This window comes from Falco naumanni, chromosome 4, assembly GCF_017639655.2.
Source record: "Falco naumanni isolate bFalNau1 chromosome 4, bFalNau1.pat, whole genome shotgun sequence".
NCBI classification, from domain to species: domain Eukaryota; kingdom Metazoa; phylum Chordata; class Aves; order Falconiformes; family Falconidae; genus Falco; species Falco naumanni.
This window is the reverse complement of record NC_054057.1, coordinates 19,496,214-19,517,424: the sequence shown is the minus strand read 5'-3', so window position 1 is coordinate 19,517,424 and position 21,211 is coordinate 19,496,214. Positions and strand designations below refer to the sequence as shown.

Genomic DNA, 21,211 nt, shown 5'->3' with positions numbered 1-21,211 from the left:
GAGAGTGCAGAACTTCAAAGCAGGTACTTACAAAGTTGGTAAAAACATGACTCAAACCCGGGAGGTTCTCTAAGGATGCAGAAACCTGAAGCCACTCAAAAATTACTGCCCATATTCCTGGCAGGCTTCACACACAATGAGAATAAAAACTATTCAAAGTCAACTAACAGACCAAAATGATACAGCACAGTTGCTTGATTTTAAGTCAAATTAGTTAGTCAATGCAGTCCCTGTATTAAGCCTGTTTTCCAACCTAAAAAGCCTTAAAAATACCAGATTTTGCTGGGTCTGCTTGATAAAACTGCATTTTAGATTAACAGAGCTGAAAATGTGGTGAATTATCTAATTGTCTCTGCATTTTAATTACCATCCTACTCTTAAAAATACACCACTCTGACAAACTTTCCTGGTAGACTTCTTAGTCCCTCTGGTTATTACCATGGACAACATGGACCAGCTTCTGTAGTTCCCACAAAGGTCCCTAGAGCATCACTGCAATTATGAACTTTAATTAGGATCTGGGGCACTAGATCACTGACAGTTTAATTGTTTATTCTTAGAATTATCATTACTGACTATTATTAGTTTATATATTGTACTGGTGGTGTATAATCTCAACATTTTTTGTATTTGGAATGGTCTTTTTACTCATTCAAAAGGCCATTTGTTGTTCCATATTTCTAGCATACCATGAAATTAGTGCATTCATCACACTCCTGTGCAGAAAGTTTAGAAAATATCACTCTCCAAATCATTTTTCTGCACCACTTATCTCCAAGATAGGTAATTTGGCTACAGATCTGTTTTCCAAATGTGAAACACAAGGTATCCCACAATCATCATGACTAGTCAGCAGTCTTTTCAGAGTAGCCCTACTGGGAGGCAGTTCAGAATCTTCCCTTTATTTAATCCCCTGGTTTCTCTTTGGACAACAGCAAATAAAGGCTCCAATTACATGGGTGTTTGTTGCACCGACAACTTGTTCCCAAAGGTCTTTTACCAGGCACAAGGAATTTTACCATTGCAGAACCACTAAAATACTTAGGCAGGGATGTAACTTCAAGCAAGCATGCCTGCTGATGTCAGCGAGGCCCCTGGTGCGACTGCATCTTGGACCAGCATACAGCCAATATCCCTGACTCGGGAAGTACCAATGTATGTGCTGAGTTTCACACGTAATCAAGAAAGTCCCCTAGCCTGAGGTTAAGCAAAAGACTTCCACAGCAGTGAATATCCGTGAGAGAAGATGACATAAAAATAGCATGCAGAGACAAAAGGCATCATACGTGCTTACAGCTCAGTTATCTGTCCTCATTTTCATATATTCCAAATGTAAAAGAGATACATTAACACATAGTTGCAACTCAGCATAGTTAAAAGTGGATTTGAATTACCTCAAGCTGTTCTCTCCTTGCTTACATTCACAGACAAAACCAAATTAAAGCAGTGCTGCTGCTGTTCATCAGGCCCTTGCAGCTCCTCTGTTGCATTGAATTTCTTCATGAATCAGTGACTTTTGTGGACTCACTGCGAGAGCCAGCAGCTGATCTCAATTTGAAGACAAGCTGAACTGCAGGTGTGTAACAAAAACTTTTGGAGCAACAGGAGGATTTTTGTCAGAAGCTGCTTTAAGGAGTGGCTCTCACAGAAAGCTCAGAAGCACCTGAAGAGATCGTTTGGTTGTCCTAAGGCAAGATTAGCTCTAATCACATCGTTCTTGACTAATGCATGTTCAACCTGTTCTTAAAGACTTTCAATGATAGACACTGCTCTTTATCTTCTCTAGGCAATCTATTGCTGTGCTTCACTATCCCTCTTCTTTGAATATCTTATATGTCTCAGGTAACTCTCCCTTGCTTTAATATATGCTATTAAAATAGAAATAAAATCCTATTAAATAAAAGCTTGCAGCAGATATGGAGAGGGATTATTCCTTGCTTCTTTACATTCTTCATGCATTCAAAAACTTTTATTGTATCTTCCTACAATCTTCACTCCTCCAGACTAAACAGACCTAACTCCTTTCCCCTTTCTTTTTAGGCTACGTTTCCTACATCTCTGTTTAGTATCTTGGGGATCCTGGGAACCCCGTATTTCAGCCACTTATTTGGGCTCCGGTAGCAAAACCAGCAACTTTTCTGAATGTGATTGCAAAGCACTTTGAAAAAAATCGTTTGTGTAACTATGTGCAAACTGCAATTGTATTGAACTACAATATAACTATCATTCCATATGGATCCAAGATTTAGACCATCTTCTGCAGATGAGCAGCCCTACCGGATTTTGTGCACTCTTAGAGAAATCCATCACCGGTTCCACTGTACTCAGTGACTTGGTTAGAGGAAAAACAACAGAAGCAGAAAGATTTGGCTAAATAAGAATGATATATCAAAACACCCAATATTTTAATGAAAGAAACTGAATATCCACACATTTGCACTTCTGTACATTTTTTGTGATATATATATATAATTTTAAGCTGTTTACAAATAACATTTAATGCTTCAAATATTACATAATGTTGATATTATATTTCTAGCAGAAATAAATATATTGCACTTAAAAAGAAACTTTTCATTAGATGTTGCTTCATAGTTTATGTTCACAACTTCTTTTTCCATAAAAAGATTTCCCCCTACCCCCACCCCATACACACAAACACACACTTCAGTACATGGTGAATGTGCTCACGCAATGCATTATAAACAACAAAGTCAACACAGCAAACAGAAGAACTGTGGTACATTCTGTTAAAGAGGTTACATCCAGTTTTTTACCTTCCTTATTTCTAAATTAAATCTTTCCTCATGTTTCTGAAGGTACAATAAAAAAAAAAAAAAAAAAAAAAAAAAAAAAGAAAGAAAAGATTCTTTAAATGTGCTAAAGGTAAAATACAGCAAACCGTATTTTTTGTCAAACTATTATAGAAGTTACTTCAGAGTTTACTTAAATCACTGCTTAGTTTTCTTTTAAAAAGATAAAATAAAGAAAAAGAAGTTGTCATTTGATAAACTAGAGACTATATGCAAGGACAGTTTATTACAGAGTAATACATAAATCCTCTGGCCAGCAAGTAAGTGATTAGTAAAGAAACCACATCTCCTGCAGCCGAAAATGCTCTGTATGGAATAGTGAGAATAAAATCTTACTAAAACCCAAATTAATCTTGCAGTGAGTGAATATCATCCCTCTGCAGGTGATGAGTGTAAGCGCTGTGGCCACAACGCCCTCCCGGATAAGGAGCCCTAAGCATCACACTGATCTCACTGTTGCTTTTGCCCCTTATCGAGGGTAAATAACCACAATTTATATTTACTTAAAGTTTTGGGAAGCTCCCCAAGTTTTTGCAATATTTTCATTAATATTTCTGTTTCCCTGTATACACACATATGAAGATGATGTAGGGCATAATAATTAAGTTGCCAGCCCAAATGTTATGAGTTTAAAAGAGGTTTATTTTCAAATACTGGTTAGTGTTTGCTGGATGTTGGAAGCAGCAGCATCTTCTTATGTGTACACGCTCATGCAGTGCCCCAGCCTCCATGGATAAAGCCTTCTGGGAGAAAATTTGCAATTGGATTTTGTAGTTTGTACTAGCAAGTAAGTTAGCTATCATACAATTTAACATCTTTGAACTCAGGAAGAAGCATTTCCATTAGAAACTCAGTACCTTTATCCACTTGGTCTATGCTTGTTTGTCAGTTTATACCTAGAAGAGTACCACTGAAACCCAGTGTCATTCAATTTCTGTCCTTGACAGTGCCTCAGGCCATAAAAAGCAACGCTGCAAACCAAACGACAAATTTAAAATGTTTTTTATGTCTAGCTTCTCTCAGGGCTGTCCAAAAGCAGAAACAAAAGAAATCCAGACAAATGCATCTACATCAGCTTTGTTAGTCTTTGGGATGCTTTTGTTGGATGAAAGACCTGAGGCTGTTGACTATCTATGGATAAAAGGGTAATCCAGAAAACACTCGAAAGAACTTGTAACACTTTGGAGGATGATTTTATCATTCTCTTTGAAAAGCATATTCAGACATGTTCTCTCCACCCTTCTTAAAAAAACACCCAACAACATAAACCAGCACCAGTTTGCTCAGCCAAGAGAGCTCATGAAGGTGAAGAGCACTTCTCGTGGGATATAGAATGTGAATTATATTGAAAAATGAACTCTAGGTTATGTTTGGCATTCCTAGACCATCTACCAGCAACAGATGTGCTGTCCTGAAAGTGATACGATTTTGACAGCAGTACAGCAACTCCTTAAATAAATTACTGAGTTATTGTCAAAGTAGTACAGAAAATATTTTTTAGGAAAGCAATTTCACTCTTTAACCAATTAATTACAAATTTACATTCATTTTCTTCCAGTTGTAAAATCAGTGCTAAAGCTGATGTAGTTGGAGGTTTAGTCTTTTCTGCGGAGTTCCTATATTGTTGCTGTCACTACAGACTGTTCTTACAGTTAGACTTTATTTTCAGGTGAGAATGTTGAATGAAATCCCACCTCTGTTACAGTCAAGAAATCTGCAGTTGGCTTCAGTGGGCAGGAATTTTATCCCTGGAATCACTCCCATGCTGCCCCCTGCCCCCAGGAAGGAGAGAAGGACAGGGAGAAGACACCTGGCCAGGTGGCAGGACATCATTGTTGGGTGTCCTGTGGTCTCTGTGAACTTAATCCCTTCAACCTCACCTCTATGCAACAGGTTTTGTTGGTAGGATTGTGAGGGCAAAGATGGGGAGAGGAGAACTGGACATACCCGTTGACCTTACTCCTGGAGAAGACCCTCACAAGCTGCCTTCATTCCCTTGCTTGGGATCTGCCCATGATTCTGTATTAGCGCGGAACCCGGTGGGTTTCTGATGCAAAGGAATTAAATCACTGGAGAGCAGCATATTCCAAAGAGCAGAACAAAGAGGGATGAGCACATTGAAAGAGACTTGATCTGACTGGAAAAAACAAGCTGTGGATTTTGTCAGGTAGTTCATTCTGCATCCATCTACAGTATGAAACTCAACACAGAGAACATGAATGAGGAATTGGCCTTGTCATGTTTTTTTACAGGGACAGTCTACTGCCGTATTTTTTCAGATATGAATCCCATTTAATTCATAATGAAAAGCACTTGTCTATCATTTGATATTTTTGTAAACAATGTTGTTAAAATCCAGTTTTGTTCTCCAGGAAAAGCCTGCGGTATTTTCTGTGAAACAGTATCTGGGGCATTTCTGCCTGCCAAATATTGGTGTTTTCAGAACGGGGACTGGGGCAGGGCTACAGAGATTGTACTGTTTCTTTCTCTGAACTTTCTTCACGAAGGAAGGGCAGGTCAATATATGAGCAGGCTTTGTGTGACTTGTAAAGATCGTCCAAATCAGCCTACCTGTTCAAACTTAGTTCTGGAGTCATCTCAAAGCTGCCTACCGACTTGACCATTTCCTGATAGAAGTATCAGCATTAAAGCTACTGGCTTGAATTCTGAACCTAACCATATCCCCTGCAATTCCAGATAAGTTAATGGAGCTGCAGAAGGAAACAGATAAAAGAAATCGGATTTCCCTACAGGCTTTAGTGCATGTTGTCATAAAGCCTTCATACAGCTCTAAGAGAAGTCAAGTAACTGGAGGAGAGGGATAAAAAATTTCTTCCAAATCTCCTGTGAAATTCTTCTTTCTATGGAATCATGTATGTACTTGGAGAGTTATGTTGCTGTGGGGCCAATATAATCTAATTTCCTGAAAAATAGGGGGTTTATATCAAAATGGGTAGACTCAACCTTGCAACATGCACTTTTCAGGTGAATCTGATAGCCTGGAGCAAAATCTAACATTTGGATACATCAAGCCAAATTCAGTGTCTGATTCTAAGCCATTTAAATACTGCAGAGCTTGGCCTATTATATTAACTTATGGAACTCTTTGTAGTAGCTCTGAACTCAGAAACTGTAAATGTAGGTTTGTTTTATTCACATACAGACCACAGAAGTTGCAAATTGCCTCAGGCTGTTTTTTATCAGCATATCCAACAGTGAGTAAAGGGAAATCGGGATGATACTGCAGATAGCTGAAGTGATTGAAATGGCCAATTTGGCAAGATTTTAAATTCAGCTACTGTGAAATACATACAGATGGACCTTATCTGTGGGATGCAAGTACTGGCCCACAACAGAAATTAGGAAAAGCCTGGGAGGCTGTCATTGCTCTGTGTGATGGGGCACGTAAGATGAGGTGCGTGACTTGCCTTGCACTTCACAGAGATGGGAGGTAGGTGACTCAGCATACTGTGCTCTGCTTCTTACCATATGATACCAACACACACTGGTCAAAAGTAGAGAATAATGCCAAAAAATTCTGCTTTCCATTCAGTGTTCCAGCTCTACACGGATCTTTAATATATGAGATTGGATTGCTAGGGTTTTTTTAACAGTAGATCTGTTATCTTCTGTAACTTGGATGCCACTCTACACAGAAACTCTGTGCTGACTTTTTTACAGTGAAATCCCAGCTCCCACCATGCAGAAAATTAGCATTGCGCTGATACTCTTTCCAGCAGTGCAAAGGATTCACGCTAGCTCTCTGCAAACAGGTCATTTTTTCTTATACCTCTATGGTTCCTCTATTGCATCAAACATAATGTACTGGAAAAAGTGGGCAGTACTTGAATGAGAACCCTAATTACTAACTGAAAAATACAGACGAGAATGAAAAAAAATTACATGTGAAGTTCTGCGCTGGTATTTTCCCAATATAGGGGGGACATGGGAAAGCACACATTACAACCCTCGTTTTCCTGGCCAAAGAGCTTGTATAATAACAGCCATGACCAAACCCAAGAAAATCAGAACAAATAGAAGGATACTCCAATGTCACTCATCTGATACCAGCCCCTTGATTACAGTTTGATGTAGAGAGTCTGCAGACTGATCTAGCCTGAAATCTGGTTAACTTGGTACACATTTACAGCTAGAAACAGGTCTTCAGTGGCAAGCACAGCAGCAAACAAGCATTGATTTAAAGATTTGGTATCTTGGTTTTTTAAGTGACAGCTTTTCCCAAATCAACATTTTCCTTCATCATACCTTAATAGACAGTTAAATTGCTCCTCCTAGGATATAGATCAAACCTCTTTTTAAATGAAGGGCAGAATACATCATACTTCTACAGTCCTGTAACACAGTTCTTTCTTGGAACTGATAAGTGTTTTGTGAAAGAAACAAAGAAAGAAAAACTTGTTAATAATTTTTTCTTTGGGATTATAGTAGCAACTAAGAAATACTGCTTCTGGTGAATATAAGCCAGTCTTTTAAAAAGGACAGTGGTCTTCTCCACTTTGTCCCATTCCCAGCAAGTGTGTGCTGATAGCCTAAAACATGCTCAAAGTTATAGCAATACATTTTTCTGTTTAGATGCTCATCAGTCACAAGAAGAGATGAAGATGAGTAAGAGTATTGCCTTTTTCAGAATTATTCTAGCATATGAAAAAAAAAAGACCTATACACAATTAATTTGTACACTGCTGCATAAACGTAATCTCTTTCCGCTAGGTATAATGCACCTTTGGAACAAGCTGCACGCGACCAAAAATCCTGGGGATTTACTTTGGGATCCATTTCAGCTGTGTTACACCTAGATCTGTGAGCAGCTCCAAGCTGCATGCTCTCTTCTTGAGATCCCTCAGCGGAGGAATCTATATCCATAATGCATTTTCTTAGCTGGTTTGTTACGAGTTCAGCACTCCTGCCACAGGCCTTTCAGGAAGGTCCCTTGTATTTTTCATACCAAGCTTGCACATTTCAAATCTCATCATGTTTCTCTTGTCTTACATCACTCATACAAATGGCGTCATCACTGCGGAGGAGTGACGCAGTCCCTGGATAGCTGCATAAGGACCCTGCTGAAAATAATGGTGGTACCTAGGCATGTGGAAGGAAGGGAAAGTGGGGCCACTACCTTGCATGGAGCTGGCTATAGCAGAGGGTGTAAGAGGCATTCCCAGGCGGCTGTACGGAGGCAGAGATCCTTGGATTGGGTGAGGAATGGGTGTAGCTATAGATGCAGTGCTGGTACCCAGGGCACTCAAAGACTGTGGATGCTGAAATCCAGGAAAACTGGTCGAGGAGGATACCCAGGAACTGAGGGACAGGTTATCAGATGTTGTGAAGGCTGACCCTGCAAGCAAAGAGAAAGAACGGCTGATGTTTGCACTGCCACACACACTGGTAAACAACAGCATAAAGGGAGAAAACGGGTCTTTCAATGCAAGGCTGATTTTGATGACAAGTTGTCATGGGAAATACTTCCCAAATACTTCTTTCTCCTTACAGCTTTCTTTATATTATTTGCCAGTTGCTGTCTTTTATCACTACATCTTAAGAAAAATTTTCATTTTAAGGAGCTGGTTGCAGTCACCTGAACAGTAAAGTCAGCTTTGCCTGTCGAACATTTTTGGTATTAAACATTGAAGAACTTCGTAATGCTGCCACTAAACACTGAAGCTTCTACTCTGATGTGAGGTCTCCCTGTTTTGAAGACATGCTTGTAGCTTTTTACATCATCCTCGGTAGAACTGGTTATTTTTTTTCTAAAATTTCAGTCTGGCAAAAATGCAGAAAAAATTGCATCATAAGTTTTCCTTTTTTCTTTTTTTTTTCTTTTTTTTTTTTTTCCAGTAAAACGTGTCAACACTGCATCTTTTCAATCAACCTGACTTTTTCTAAAACACAGAACAAAAAATTCTAGCATGTCAGAACATCTGTTGTTTTCCCAACTGTGTACAGTGCTCTAAGAAACAAGACTAATGCCAAATCATAGTAAAAGATGTGAGGCTTTAAGTGAAATGCACAAAAACATTAAAAACATGCTCTCAGGATAATTATCTATTTTTGATCAAATGGAAATGGTTTCTTTGGTATTTTTTTCATCTGAAAAAGTTCCAAAGATTATTTTCACAAATCTTCCATCTCTTTAAAACACTTTTTCTCTGAAGACTTTAGAATCATTAAAAAAGGGAAATGGTTTCTTTAAACTAGGATTATTTACTTATTTGGTTTTGACAGTCAAATTTTTAGGCCACTAGTAATTTGTTTCAGTCATTACACATGGTCATTTTCAAATAAACTGTTGAGACTGTTGCCTTTCACCTCTGCGGTTCCTCTGTGCATCTCATCATCCTCAGATATCTGATTTCTAGAAATGGGGAATACAATAAAATCCTATAAATAAACTCTTAATTTTTATTCCTATTCAAACAATAATTCGACTCATGTCCCTTCTGTATTTTCCTTCTTGTCCAACTGCATCCATGGAGAAAATGTTTCTCACTTTAAGAAATAAATTTGCTGGTGAGGGTATTTGGCAAAACATAATTTTATGTCAGTATTGCAAAACATTCCGAGAACAAGTTTTACAACAGGTATTAGTTTCATAAATCTGATTCTAGAAGTCAGGTTCATCCAAATTGTTAAAAAAGTAGGAAGACACCTATCTGTCAAGGTAAACTTATTGGAATTATGTGTACTAAGTAATTGTAGCCACATACTCAAAACAAAGCTATAAGCCAACAGGAATAGAAAGAAAAAATTCAGATTATAATTTTTTAAAAAATACATCTCTTTAGGGATATATTTGCAAATCAGAAAGAGAGCTACTCTTGATTAATTCCTCCTCTGCCTAATGAAACAAGTAAAACAGCCCAGTAACAGGAAAGAGAAATTGTGTCAGTTCAGCAGTAGAAATGGACTTGAACCAAATCCTGGCCCTCCCACTGAACCGAATCCCAACCGCCGGGAAGTTATAGGATCCAGAGCCAAACTATAAAGATAACACTGTACTCACCGACCAGAACAAAACCCTTTACAAATGTGGGGATGTCTGAGCATGATGGCGCTACAGGGAAAGCGGGATGCAGATCTGGATTGGCCTGGAAGGTTTACATTTGGCCCTGTTCCAGGGAGCTACTGTGAATCCAGTGTGTGTGGATGCTAGGGCACAGGCACCCAGACATGAAGCATGAAAGAGTTTTAATTGGATTTCTATGTTTCATTTCTGTTAATTCCTTTGGAAATGGACTTTTTGGGATAAATATACTACTGAAGGCTAGCCACTTCCATCTTCAGATAGCTGAAATAGGCTGAGCTGAGAATGCTCTGGGTGGGTGCTGAAATAAGTGGAAATAAATAGCAATAAACTCTGTTTTTCAGAAAGTATGTGATCCCTTCTCATAAATGGTCATGAAATGATCAGAGGGATATAACACCGCTCCTATGAAGACAGGCTGAGAGAGGTGGGGTTGTTCAGCCTGGATAAGGCTCCAGGGAGACCTTATGGTGGCCTTTCAGTACTTAAAGGGGGACTATAGGAAAGATGGGGACAAACTTTTCAGCAGGGTCTGCTGCAATAGGACAAGGGGTAACGGTTTTAAACAAAAAGAGGGTAGATTTAGACTAGATATGAGAATTTTTTTATTATGAGGTTGGTGAATCACTGCAACAGGTTGCCCAGAGAGGTGGTAAATGCCCCATCCCTGGAGACATTCAAAGTCAGGATGGATGGGGCTCTGAGTAACCTGATCTAGTTGAAGATGCCTTTGCTCATTGCAGGGGGAGGTTAGACTAGGTGACCTTAAAGGTCCCTTCCAACCCTCTATGATTCTCATGAAGAACTCCCATAAGCACCCTTTCCTCCTCCAGCTGTAGTGGTCTCTAATTGCAACTTACTACTCAAAAAAGTCTCACATACCACATTTGCCACCACCAAGAGAATGTGCTGTAGTAACTCTGAGGCAGTTGAGACCTCAAAGAGCTTGTAACTCACACCACCCAGCAACATGTATGTATTTGGCTGTCAACTCTCATATGTATGGGAGGACATCCCTCAATTTTGCATGCAAGGTAGTTTTAAAATGCATCGGAAGAAATGAAAATGTTTATGGAGTTTCAATAAGACCATCATTTCTCTCCTCATATCTTGGAGGACTTTTCCTTATTTAAGGACACCAGACCTAAACAGAGAGTGAAGGCAGTACCTGTTACTCATCTGCAAGAGCAGTGTGTTTTACTCTCTGCACACATCTCTGGTTGCCATGCTAGCACATGGCTCTCAGAAAAAAGTCAGTTGCCACAACTCATCACCTTCGTCACTTACTCATTTGTCATATTGCGAGCAAATGCAGAACTGTACCCTGTATCTACTATACATAAAACTACTTGTAATAAACTATTCTTTCCTCCTATGATGCCTTCCTAGGGATTCTCTTCGGAAGAGAAAGGCTTTAATGGCCAGCTGTCATGCTCAGGTTCACCTAGTTCACCTTGTCACTCCCAAAGGAGGACATCACACCAAGGAGAACTTTAATTCTTGGAGAGAAGATGCCGTGCTCTGAGCACTGCTGGTATGGGAAAATCTAGCACTGTCTTCAGCAATAACTGGCCTAGGATCTAAGCTGACGTGAACCGAGGTAATCCCCCAGAAGCATGTGAAAGGATGGCATCGTACCAGCTGAGGAGTTGCTCCAGAAACTCCGCAATCTAAGGAACTGCTCTTAGAATAGACATGTATGAACAAGCCCACCTAATCGCATTTTGTTGAGGAGCAACTCGTGGTTAAAAATAAGTGTGTTTTCCCTGCACAAGCCCGAAGAGCTTATGACCAGAAATAATGCTCTTATCTTAGCAACACTGTATGAAGTTAGAGGACAAGACAAGGGCACTGCCAGTCGGAAGGCAGATAGAACTGCTTTACCTCAAGTGGCTGTTGCGTATCAGGCAGGTCATGAAGTCAACATGCAAAATATAATGCAACATGAGTTTATGCTCGTCAGTGATCCCACAGGGTGGGTTTAGGATCTATTTCCAGTGGCAAATTATGACAGATGCAATTTGTCCAGCAAGTATCCCCACAAAGAACCCTGTCTTACTCCTACTTTTGTGGCTGCTAAAGTAGACAAACCATTTAATAAAGCATTTGAAGTGAATTCCCTCAGCAGGAGAAGCACCTTTTAGAGACCAAGAGATAAGTAAACACCTATTTTCCAGGGAGCTATGGACTTCTCTTCCTGTAGAGGCAAAGCAGATTAATCACAGGCTGGTTGAAGATGGCCAGAACCAGTCCTCCATTCACAGAAGGCTGGGGGAGCAGCAAATGGTACACCCACACAGTCCTTTTGAAATGATGCTGAGCCCCAGGCAGTAAGTTCTGCCAAGAGATGAAGGGTGTTAGCTTGTTCTCAGCAACACGGTAATGAAGTTGCCTGTTTCTCAGTCATCTTAAAAAGGAAGCAGAGATAAGTTCTTTCCTGATGGCAAAGTCTGTATAGGCATCTCTAGATCTATCCCCTGAACTAGCCACCCACATCAGTGCCTTGGGCATATCTGATGTTCAGAAGAGCCATAAGGTAACAATTACTCTTCTTCATTATAGGACTACATGGCAGACACACACCAGAGAACTGCTTCAGGGTACTGCAGCACTGACTGTGGTCCTCCTTTTCTCAAGCATAACTAGGTCACCATGGTTTACCTCACAAGCACGGTTTCCTACCTCTGCTTTGTGTTGCCTGGCTGTCATCTCCAAGATCATCTTCTCCTCCATAGGTTCGAATGGGGGATCGGGCATAGGAATGCTTTTGGATAAGGCTCTCCACGCTTTCTCTGTGAAAGGAAAAAATCCTACTGCATCAACAACATCCTAAACAGCCTCCTAATTCATTAAGTTAAATGCAATGAACATACTGCATTTTCTCTGTCCAGATCAGAGTTTTCTTCACACTCACTCTCTGAAATTACTTAACCAAAGGGTTGCCTCATAGTATGCCACTGCAAATGCCAGGCTTGGCCTGCGTTTTGACATCGCTGATCACCTCTTACCTGCATGGTACTGCTTCTTCAGCAAAGTGAACTTCCCACTGCATTTCCTGGATGTGGTCTCAAGACAGTGGATATAAGACCAGCACTCTTCATAAATTCACAAACACAAGCTCTGGGGTTATTTGTGCTGAGTGATCAATCTGGGTTCAAAGAGACACCTGTGGTCCAGCTCCTTTCAAACAAGCCTTCTCGTCATACACAACCACCTCATCTGGTGCTCTCCCATTTCTCTGAAGTCAGGGGCAAGAGACAGATGTGTCCAGAGACAAGCCAGCTCTAACCATGCTCTCTCAGCATCAGAGATGAGGCCAGTTTGTAGCAGGAAGTCTACAGATACTGCTCATCTCGTGCCGCATCTATTCTGGGAGGCTGGAAGCATCTGCCAGGCCCCTGCCTCGCTGGTAGCACAAAGCACTGAAGTCACCCAAACAATTTTTAAATAGAAGGAAGGCATATCTGCATGATAAGCCATAGCAGTTTGTAAGGAAGATCCAACCTTACACATTCCCAGCGCGTTTCCATGTAAGTAGGTGGCATTCTCCCGAAGATGAATACCACCTAGGCACATTTCCAAAATGGGTTTGACCTTCTGTTCCCATTTAAGAAATCTAGGTAGTGATAGCTAGATTTAAAACAATCTGCTGCTCAGTGACCGTTTTGTCTGAATTTACCATTTGGCCATTCATACTTGCTAACACCCTTTGCTTGGAGAGCGTGGCTGTTAAAGAAATTCCAAGGAAAATAATTTTCCAAGTGACATGATAAATCACAATGGCACATGTTTTCCTTTCCTACAGAAAGCCCATTATGGTCATTTTGTCCTTGGTCTATCACTGGCATCATTACTTATGCTAGTCTCCTCAGAAAAAAAATATAAATAAAAAGCGGATCTTATCAGTGATTTACTTGTGTCAGGATTGGAAGTGGACTGAAAGCAATGGCAGTTCCTACATAGAGGATGATATAATTGGATTACTGCCTTTTAAGTGATTGAAAACAGTAGGCATATCGGGGCTATCTATAAGAAGACTTTGCAAAGAAAAAGACAGATGCCATTGTTTACATAATGTGCTGCATGCCTCTTAAAACTTTTTTTTTTTCTGAAGCAGAATGTGAAATGCAAAGAATTGTACTTAACAAAAAAGACTATCTCAGATGAGTACAGAATAACGGAATTATTTAGACCAGTGATATCTAAGTGATTTAGATACCAGTCTATAAGTGTATTCATAACCAAAGAATTACTAATCTTTAAAGGTCTGAAAAATAAATGTGAGTCAGGTGATTGTATTGTCCCTATTGGCTTTATTTCTAGTAAAGGTCTGCTTACAACAACAGACATTGCAGCCTGTAATAATATCCTGATGCAACAGAAACAATGCAAGCTCTAGTTCTAGTGCAGTGGGCCAAATTCATCTCTAAAACATTGGATCCAATGGTGGTTTGGGGATAAACTCACCCCAATAAATTTATATTTGATTTACCTACAGGGATTTAAAGCTAAATCAAATGCCCACAATTATTATAGACTAAATTCTTTCCAGATGGGTTTGTATGCTAAGACAGAGAAGTCTATTATTCTATACGGTTGTCTTCTTTTAAAGGAAAAAGAGAGATGACTTCTTAGTGAACCCTGAATCTGCAAAGTTTGAAACCAGGGAACTATGTGGTAGGTTTATTTATTTATTTTTAATGTTGTAATGTCACAGGTAGTATGCTAAAGTTTTTAAAAGATTAGTCTCATTCATTGGCACAAGAAGCAAATGTGTTTATGGCAGAGGGAACAATAATGAGGAAACTTGGATCAGGGAAAGGAACTAATTTCACGAAAGCAGTTCCTTTTGTGCAGCTGGGATTTAATATTCAAAATCGTATACACTTAACTTGCCTAACCATGTAGGTGGTTTATGCTAGTAGGCACAACATGCCTACTAATTTTTCATTTTAAAGGTTGAAGCTGTGATTCACATCATGAGTGCAAAGCGTTGAGATTCACAGCAGAATGTAGGCACCTGGTCCCCACAACCTTCAGGTGGACACTCTTCTTTCCACATACAATACATGCTGCATATAAACCTTCAAATAAACCTATGGAATGCAAAAGGCAGGGCAGGAAACCATCTAAGCATGTGAAACAAAACAAAGAAAAACAAGAAGTGGTGTCTTTTCTCCACTCATGAAGTATATCTCTGAGTTACCCACCAAGTACTGGTTCTTCCACCTAGAAAAACAAGAGCTTGAGTCTACACTCAGGTCTCCCCCGCCCTGGACAAGTGACCTAAGTTAAGGGATAATCTTTCCTTCCCTTTGTGTTTCAAAGGAAAGGGATGTTGGCCTCTGCATCATGCTCCAATACTTCGTGTTCAGAGAGTACCACCTGGAGATCAAGTTTTCTTAGAGAAGAAAAGGGTTACAGCTCATCCAGCACAGGATGGAAAGAGGTCTGCCTCTTCCAGCCTTTGAAGGCAGAAGAGCTTCAGGACTTTCTCCCAAGTAGATGTGTAGGAGGAAGTAGATGATGCAGAATATGGTGCTCTGTAGAGTGGACCAATAAAATTATTTAAAGTCCATAATAATAATAATAAAACTTTGGCTTTATAGTTCTCTATGCCACAGCTTCGGATATCTCAATGTGGTTTAAAGGATTCATGGAAATAATTTTATAAATTATTGAACAATAAATCAATATTTTCCATTTTATGATTCTGCTCAATAAAAATAAATTAGCAAGTGAGGAGTATGGTGGACGTTTTTTAAAGCTTTCCTTTAGTATTATTCAGAGCTGATTCAAATTGAACTGGCTGAAGAATAAAGTAACTTCCAGTTACTCAGTGCTCAACTTCTGTATTTCTGTTACTCAGTTTGTGACCAGACACTTATCTAATGCTTAGACCTAACGATTTTTACCTTTTAATGTATCTTAAAACTCCACAGTTTCTTCTATTAGGAATAAAATAGCAACAAACTTTGTTTTGAGAGATCACAAGCCACCAGCTTGATAAAGGAAAGACGTCCCCTTTCTGTCAAATTTTTTTGTGTGGTCTACCAACAATTTTCAGTCTTCCAGACTGCTCTTCAGCTCACAGATATCTTGTAAATACCCAGAGGAGGGGGAAAAAACACACACATAGGCATAATATATTGCTATGATTAAGCTGTGCTGTGTGTACAGCTGGGTAGTAGCAGCAGATGACAGGCAGGAGAAGAACAAATTAGGGGCTGAAGCTGGGAAAAAGAAGGAGGAACCGTGTGCCAAACTAAGAGGGGGAAACTAAGCTTGTATTAGCTAGCACACCCGCAGGGAAGGTGCTGAGACAGGACAAATGTGAGGAGAGGTAACAAGGAGAAGGTGCTTGGGCTGATCCCAATGGTCTGCGTTCTGATGGAAGCACGCCTTGAGCCCAGCCCTATCAATAAACCTCTGCTTATTGCCAACAAAACATTTCTCTCCTCTGTGCAAGAAATAAAACGGCGCATTTTGAATGAGGAATTGAAGAAAGTGAAGGGTGGGGAGAATTTATCAATTAGCAAGCTTTCAGAGGGCACAGGGAGAATCTTGCCATTCTTCGGGTTTTAACCTCTTGACTGAAGATTTCACTCTTGCCTCTGCTGGCAACTGATGCCAAAACTAAACTTCCATCTAGGGATGCTTTATGTCTGGCAGGTACAAACTGAGTCTTTGGCCTTGTTTAGTTAATGCACAGAGTAGTCTCAGAGGATCAAAAGTAGATAGGAAAATCCTGATGTAGCTGATGAATGATTCACTAATGCTTTACAGACTAAACCCAAGTTCTTGCCATGGGTATGAACTGGGAGATGGCAGAAAACAGAGCTGGCTTGGGAAGCAGCTAAGGAGCCAGGCCCTGTGTGAGGATGCTCGCTTCCTTTTGCTGTCAACCCAGATTACAGAAATTCTCTCAGGAGATGGTAAAGTCCCAGATTACCTTGAGAAAGATCTTTAATCAAGATGAAAAAACAGTACTTCTTCGTAAGTGGAAGCCAGCATCTCTCTGATGCTTCTTTGTATCATTTTTTTTTCTGCTCCTTTTGCTGTTACTCTGCTTCCCCTGTGCATTCACAGCAGCCTGGTGATCACCATGACCCCGATTCTGAAGCGCATGACCATGACCTCTGCTGATACAGAAGAGGGCTCACCTGGCCACAGTGCATTACCAGCACTGATGCTGCTACACACCTGCACGCACCCGAAGCTATGGATTTTCCTGAATCTGGCAGAGCCAGCACTCAGGGGATGGAGACAGGATGCCTACCTTCTCCCTTTGGGACAAGAAGGCGTGAGGCAATACATTTGCTTTTGGCAGAAGGTGGTAGAAAAGCTAACCCAGAGCTAGCCTGCTGGAGCCAGGCCTGGGTTAGTATCCATCTTAGAGCTGTACCATGACTCCAGGGAGGATGGGGGTGATGCAATAGCCAGCTACCCATTCCACTGGGAGCCAGGCTAAACCGCCTTTGAAGACGATGTGCAAAAGCCAGACTGGTGAAAAAGAGCAAGGGGCAGAGCCAGGTACACTGAACTTAGATCTTCTGCAGAAGTTACTGTCTCAGGAATCACTGCAAGAGGCACAAATGTCAGAGCAGAGTCAAGCAACCTGTTGGTATTTTCTCTCTTTGCCCAGGTGCTCAGTAAGTCAAAAGGTAAGAATATCCTCAGAATCTGCTCCCTGTTCCTGGTGTATGGGATTTGGGTTTTTTTCTTTTGTTTTCTGCCTCTTTCTTTACAAGGAAAAGGCAATGTTAATTAAAAAAAAAAAGAAAGAAAGAAAGAAAGAAATTAACAGAAGGAAAATAATAAAATAATAAAACTGACAACCATGTTTTTCTTGGCCATTCAGTTCAACACAAAGAAAAATACAGAACAGGATATAAAGTGTATGAATTATCAGTTTGCAGCCTGAATGACTTCTTTAGTTCTGTATTTCAAAGGTTTCCTTTTTTTGTAGCTGCCAGTTAGTATGTTTGGAAGAAAGCCCAGATAACAGAAGAGATCAGAAGTGAGGTGAGGTGAAGACAGATGGAATAAATGGGCTGAGAAGGCACAAAAATAAACTTGTCGGAAGTCGCACTGTAGTAGAACTTTTTTTTTTTAAGGGAAAAGATGACTAATTTGTCCAAGACGCAAATGCTAAAAACAAGTCTGTAAAAAAACCCAAAACAACAAAAAAACAAATGCAAACAAAAAAAGCCCAACACAGCAGGAGGACCAAATACATTTCCATAACAACAGCAAAGACTGAACAACACACTGTCAGAACCACTGTTCAGATATCACTCTGCTTTCGTGTTCCTGTGGGTTTTAGTTGCTATTTTACACATGCACAAACAGAGACATACCAATTTGCTACGTATAGTTGCTCTTATACTGGTAGATGAATATTACAGGCTGACTATAGGAACCTAATTCAGCTCCGACATGGGATGGAGCAAATCCCAGACCAGACCAAAGTAGCTCCATTCCACTGCTTAGACTAAAACTGAACCAGTTGTGACCAGGGAAGAGCTGCATTGGCTCACGTGAGCTGAAGTTTAATCTGGCCCGAAAGCTAATACAGAGACACCAAACACTTTCACACAAAACCAAAACTATCGCGCAAATGTTGGATGGATGCAACACTCCAAGAACACATGATTTTAAAAGAGAAAGGAAACAAGAATTGAATTATGAAAAATCTAGGTTTTGATGATTGCAGAAGGAAGAACAAGTGTATCTCCTAAGTGGTATTTACTGGACCCTTGCAATAAACATTGCTACTGATGGCAATTCTGGAAGAGCTGTAATATGCATGGAAGCGATGTAGCCTGGCTGAAGCCATCACATGGGAAAAGTAACAACATTTGTGAAGGAGTACGAGATTATTAAATACACCCACTCTGCTTCTCTCAACTGCAAAAAAAATGAGAAAACCAGCTATTTTTTATACAAGGAGTGAAAAGAGAGGAAAAGGTAAAATTTCTCCGACTTGGAAAAAAGCAGACACTGGCAAACCTATGTCAAAGCTCTTTCTCTGTCTCTTTTTTCACCAAATATAGTGACACACTTAACTCTACTGTAGGCAACCCCACAGAGCTCCACTTCACCCAGTGACTGCAGCTGTTTCTTTCTGACTGCCAGGCAGAGGATGAGAGGTGAGGAGAACAGGGCAGCACTGTAAAACTGGGGCTGAGGGAAGTCCCTGGAAAAGTTCCTCTGGGGTGGAAACCATGGGTCTGGTCTGACATCACCCCCTCTCCTTATGCATGCACTACACCTGCACGAGGTGAGTGGAAAACACTAGCAAATTAAAATATTTTTATACCATTTTGCACAAGTAAAAAGATAGATAGCAGAATACGTAAGTGAAAAATGAGCCAGGGTACGAGTGCTTAAAATCTAGGGAACTGAAGACATTTTAGCTGGCATGGAAGGCTTTCTGCTGGGGAAAAGGAATAGTTACCTGGCTAACAGTAAGTGAAGCTGAAGGAACCAGAGCTGAAGGGAATGCTTCAGGTGTCTAAGTGTAAGCAGGTAGTGCTTTCTAGATGTCTTAAGACATCCCAGCCATCTGCAGCGGTCTGGGAGGGATGGTGCAGAAAATACAGACAACCCATCTACCCCTCTGGAGCAGCGGCTGGAGGTTGGAGCAACCTCAGCACATCTGGAATGGCACCAGATACCAGGCATTTAGGCACCAGAGTCCCTGGTCTTTCTCCCTAAATTCAGGGCTTCTTCTCCCAGTCTAGATGTCAGAGATGATCTCCCATGGCTGACTGCTGACATTTGCAGACTGAGAAGTAGCTGAAGATAAAAGATCAGCTGGGAAGTTTGACTTGTTGGAGAGCTATGACAAAAGCCCTACTAACCACGGACATGGGAATAGGTCATAAAGAGTATGTATTTCTGGCTGTTGGTAGAGGGATTTGCAGCGTCAAGGAAGTTCTTCCAGACCAGCAGTAAGCAGTGGGAATGGGGAGGAAGGCAGCTCTGGGGGGTAAGCAGGTAAGGGATGGAGGATAGGATTGCCATGGACAGCACATCAGTAAGCACGTGGCTTCAACTGCTACTTCAACAGGGCAGTGCCCGTACCCAGGCATTAGCATCCATCTCGCTTACAGCCTTGTAAGCCAGGACAATGTATTTCTCCATCTCAGACATGAAGTTCCTCAGGGGAAAATTCAGAATCTGATTACCATGCAAATCCAGCTGGGATGCTGGGATGCAGCTCTCTTACTTCTCCCATCCCCCAAATCCTTCCTTTCTCTGTCTAAAAATTACTTGGGTGTGCAGCCATACTTTTCCACATTGCTTCCTGAAGTGTGTGTCCACCTCCCAGCAGCATTACTGGACTCATGGAGATGGGAATACTTGCTTAGTTCTCTTTAACAGCGACAAGTCCAAACCCTGAACTTGCCTACCATGTAACTGCATCAAATAGACAAGCAATGTTCAGATCGTGATTACGATCTGTTAATTCTTGTTTGATCATTATTTTACAATACAGTAGTTCTGTTTATTCACACTCTTGAAATGATCACTTTTTTCACTGAATTATTTGCATGATGTTTAATTGTGATGGTTTTATTTATCTTTTTATTTTTAAAAGGCTAATTCTTCACAGCAACTTAAAAGATAAATTAAGGCTCAAGATAAAAAAATTAATCTGTTGCATTCTGATTTTGCAACCTTTATGGCTTTGGCAATTTTTTCTTAAGCAGAAGCATAAAGATATTCCCTTAAAGCCTATCTCCAGAGTGAATTGCTCATTACCAAACCTGCAGCAGTCTTTTTCACAAATGTTACCATTAAAAAAAGATCATGCTCATCCACATTACTGCATTTGGCATCCCATAGCCAACACCACGTTAAGCTCCGCATTCTGACAGTTGGTATTAAATGTTCAGCTTTTCAATCACAACCACTGCGAGAGCTTTTTTGTAATAGAGGAAATGTAAATACTGCATAAAAAGATCAAAAGGTGAATCGACAACTTATCTAAATCACAGCAGCCGCAGATAAAGTCTGCCCCATTGCCATAAATAGATTACCAGAAGTAATGTATGGAAAGAGTTGATTGTGGAAAGAATCTCACATCCTACTGAAAATTTGATATATACCAAACTCACCATAGATCTTTTCAGTAGTTAAGAGCTTCGCATATATCGCTAGGAGTACAAGGAAACCATTGTAAGGTATTTAGACAGGAACAAGAGAAAATATGGGCACTTCAACAGATTTGCTGTTGCCTACCTCCTTTACCATTTTGCAATTTTCACTTCCTTTACATATAGTATTTTAACTCCAACACATATAATGCAAACAGATTTAATCCTAAAGGCATTTGCAGCTTGAACGT

The 21,211-nt window shown here is 40.3% G+C and overlaps 1 protein-coding gene across 2 annotated transcripts in view; it reads right to left on the bottom strand.

Annotated features, from left to right (window-relative positions):
- The window catches only part of TBX20 (T-box transcription factor 20), a 57,426-nt gene that overhangs the window by 14,709 nt on the left and 21,506 nt on the right, over window positions 1–21,211 (bottom strand). Inside the window, exons 7-8 of one of the 2 annotated variants that reach the window (XR_005827643.1) lie at window positions 12,538–12,647; window positions 5,623–8,169 (exon numbers count right to left, since the gene is read on the bottom strand). Coding sequence is in view for 1 of the 2 variants with exons in the window: in XM_040592596.1 (XP_040448530.1) it covers window positions 7,829–8,169; window positions 12,538–12,647 (451 nt within the window). In the remaining variant the exon portion in view is untranslated. Of the gene's footprint in view, window positions 1–2,379; window positions 8,170–12,537; window positions 12,648–21,211 lie in introns of those variants that run through there. The other variant, XM_040592596.1, reaches the window with a different exon arrangement.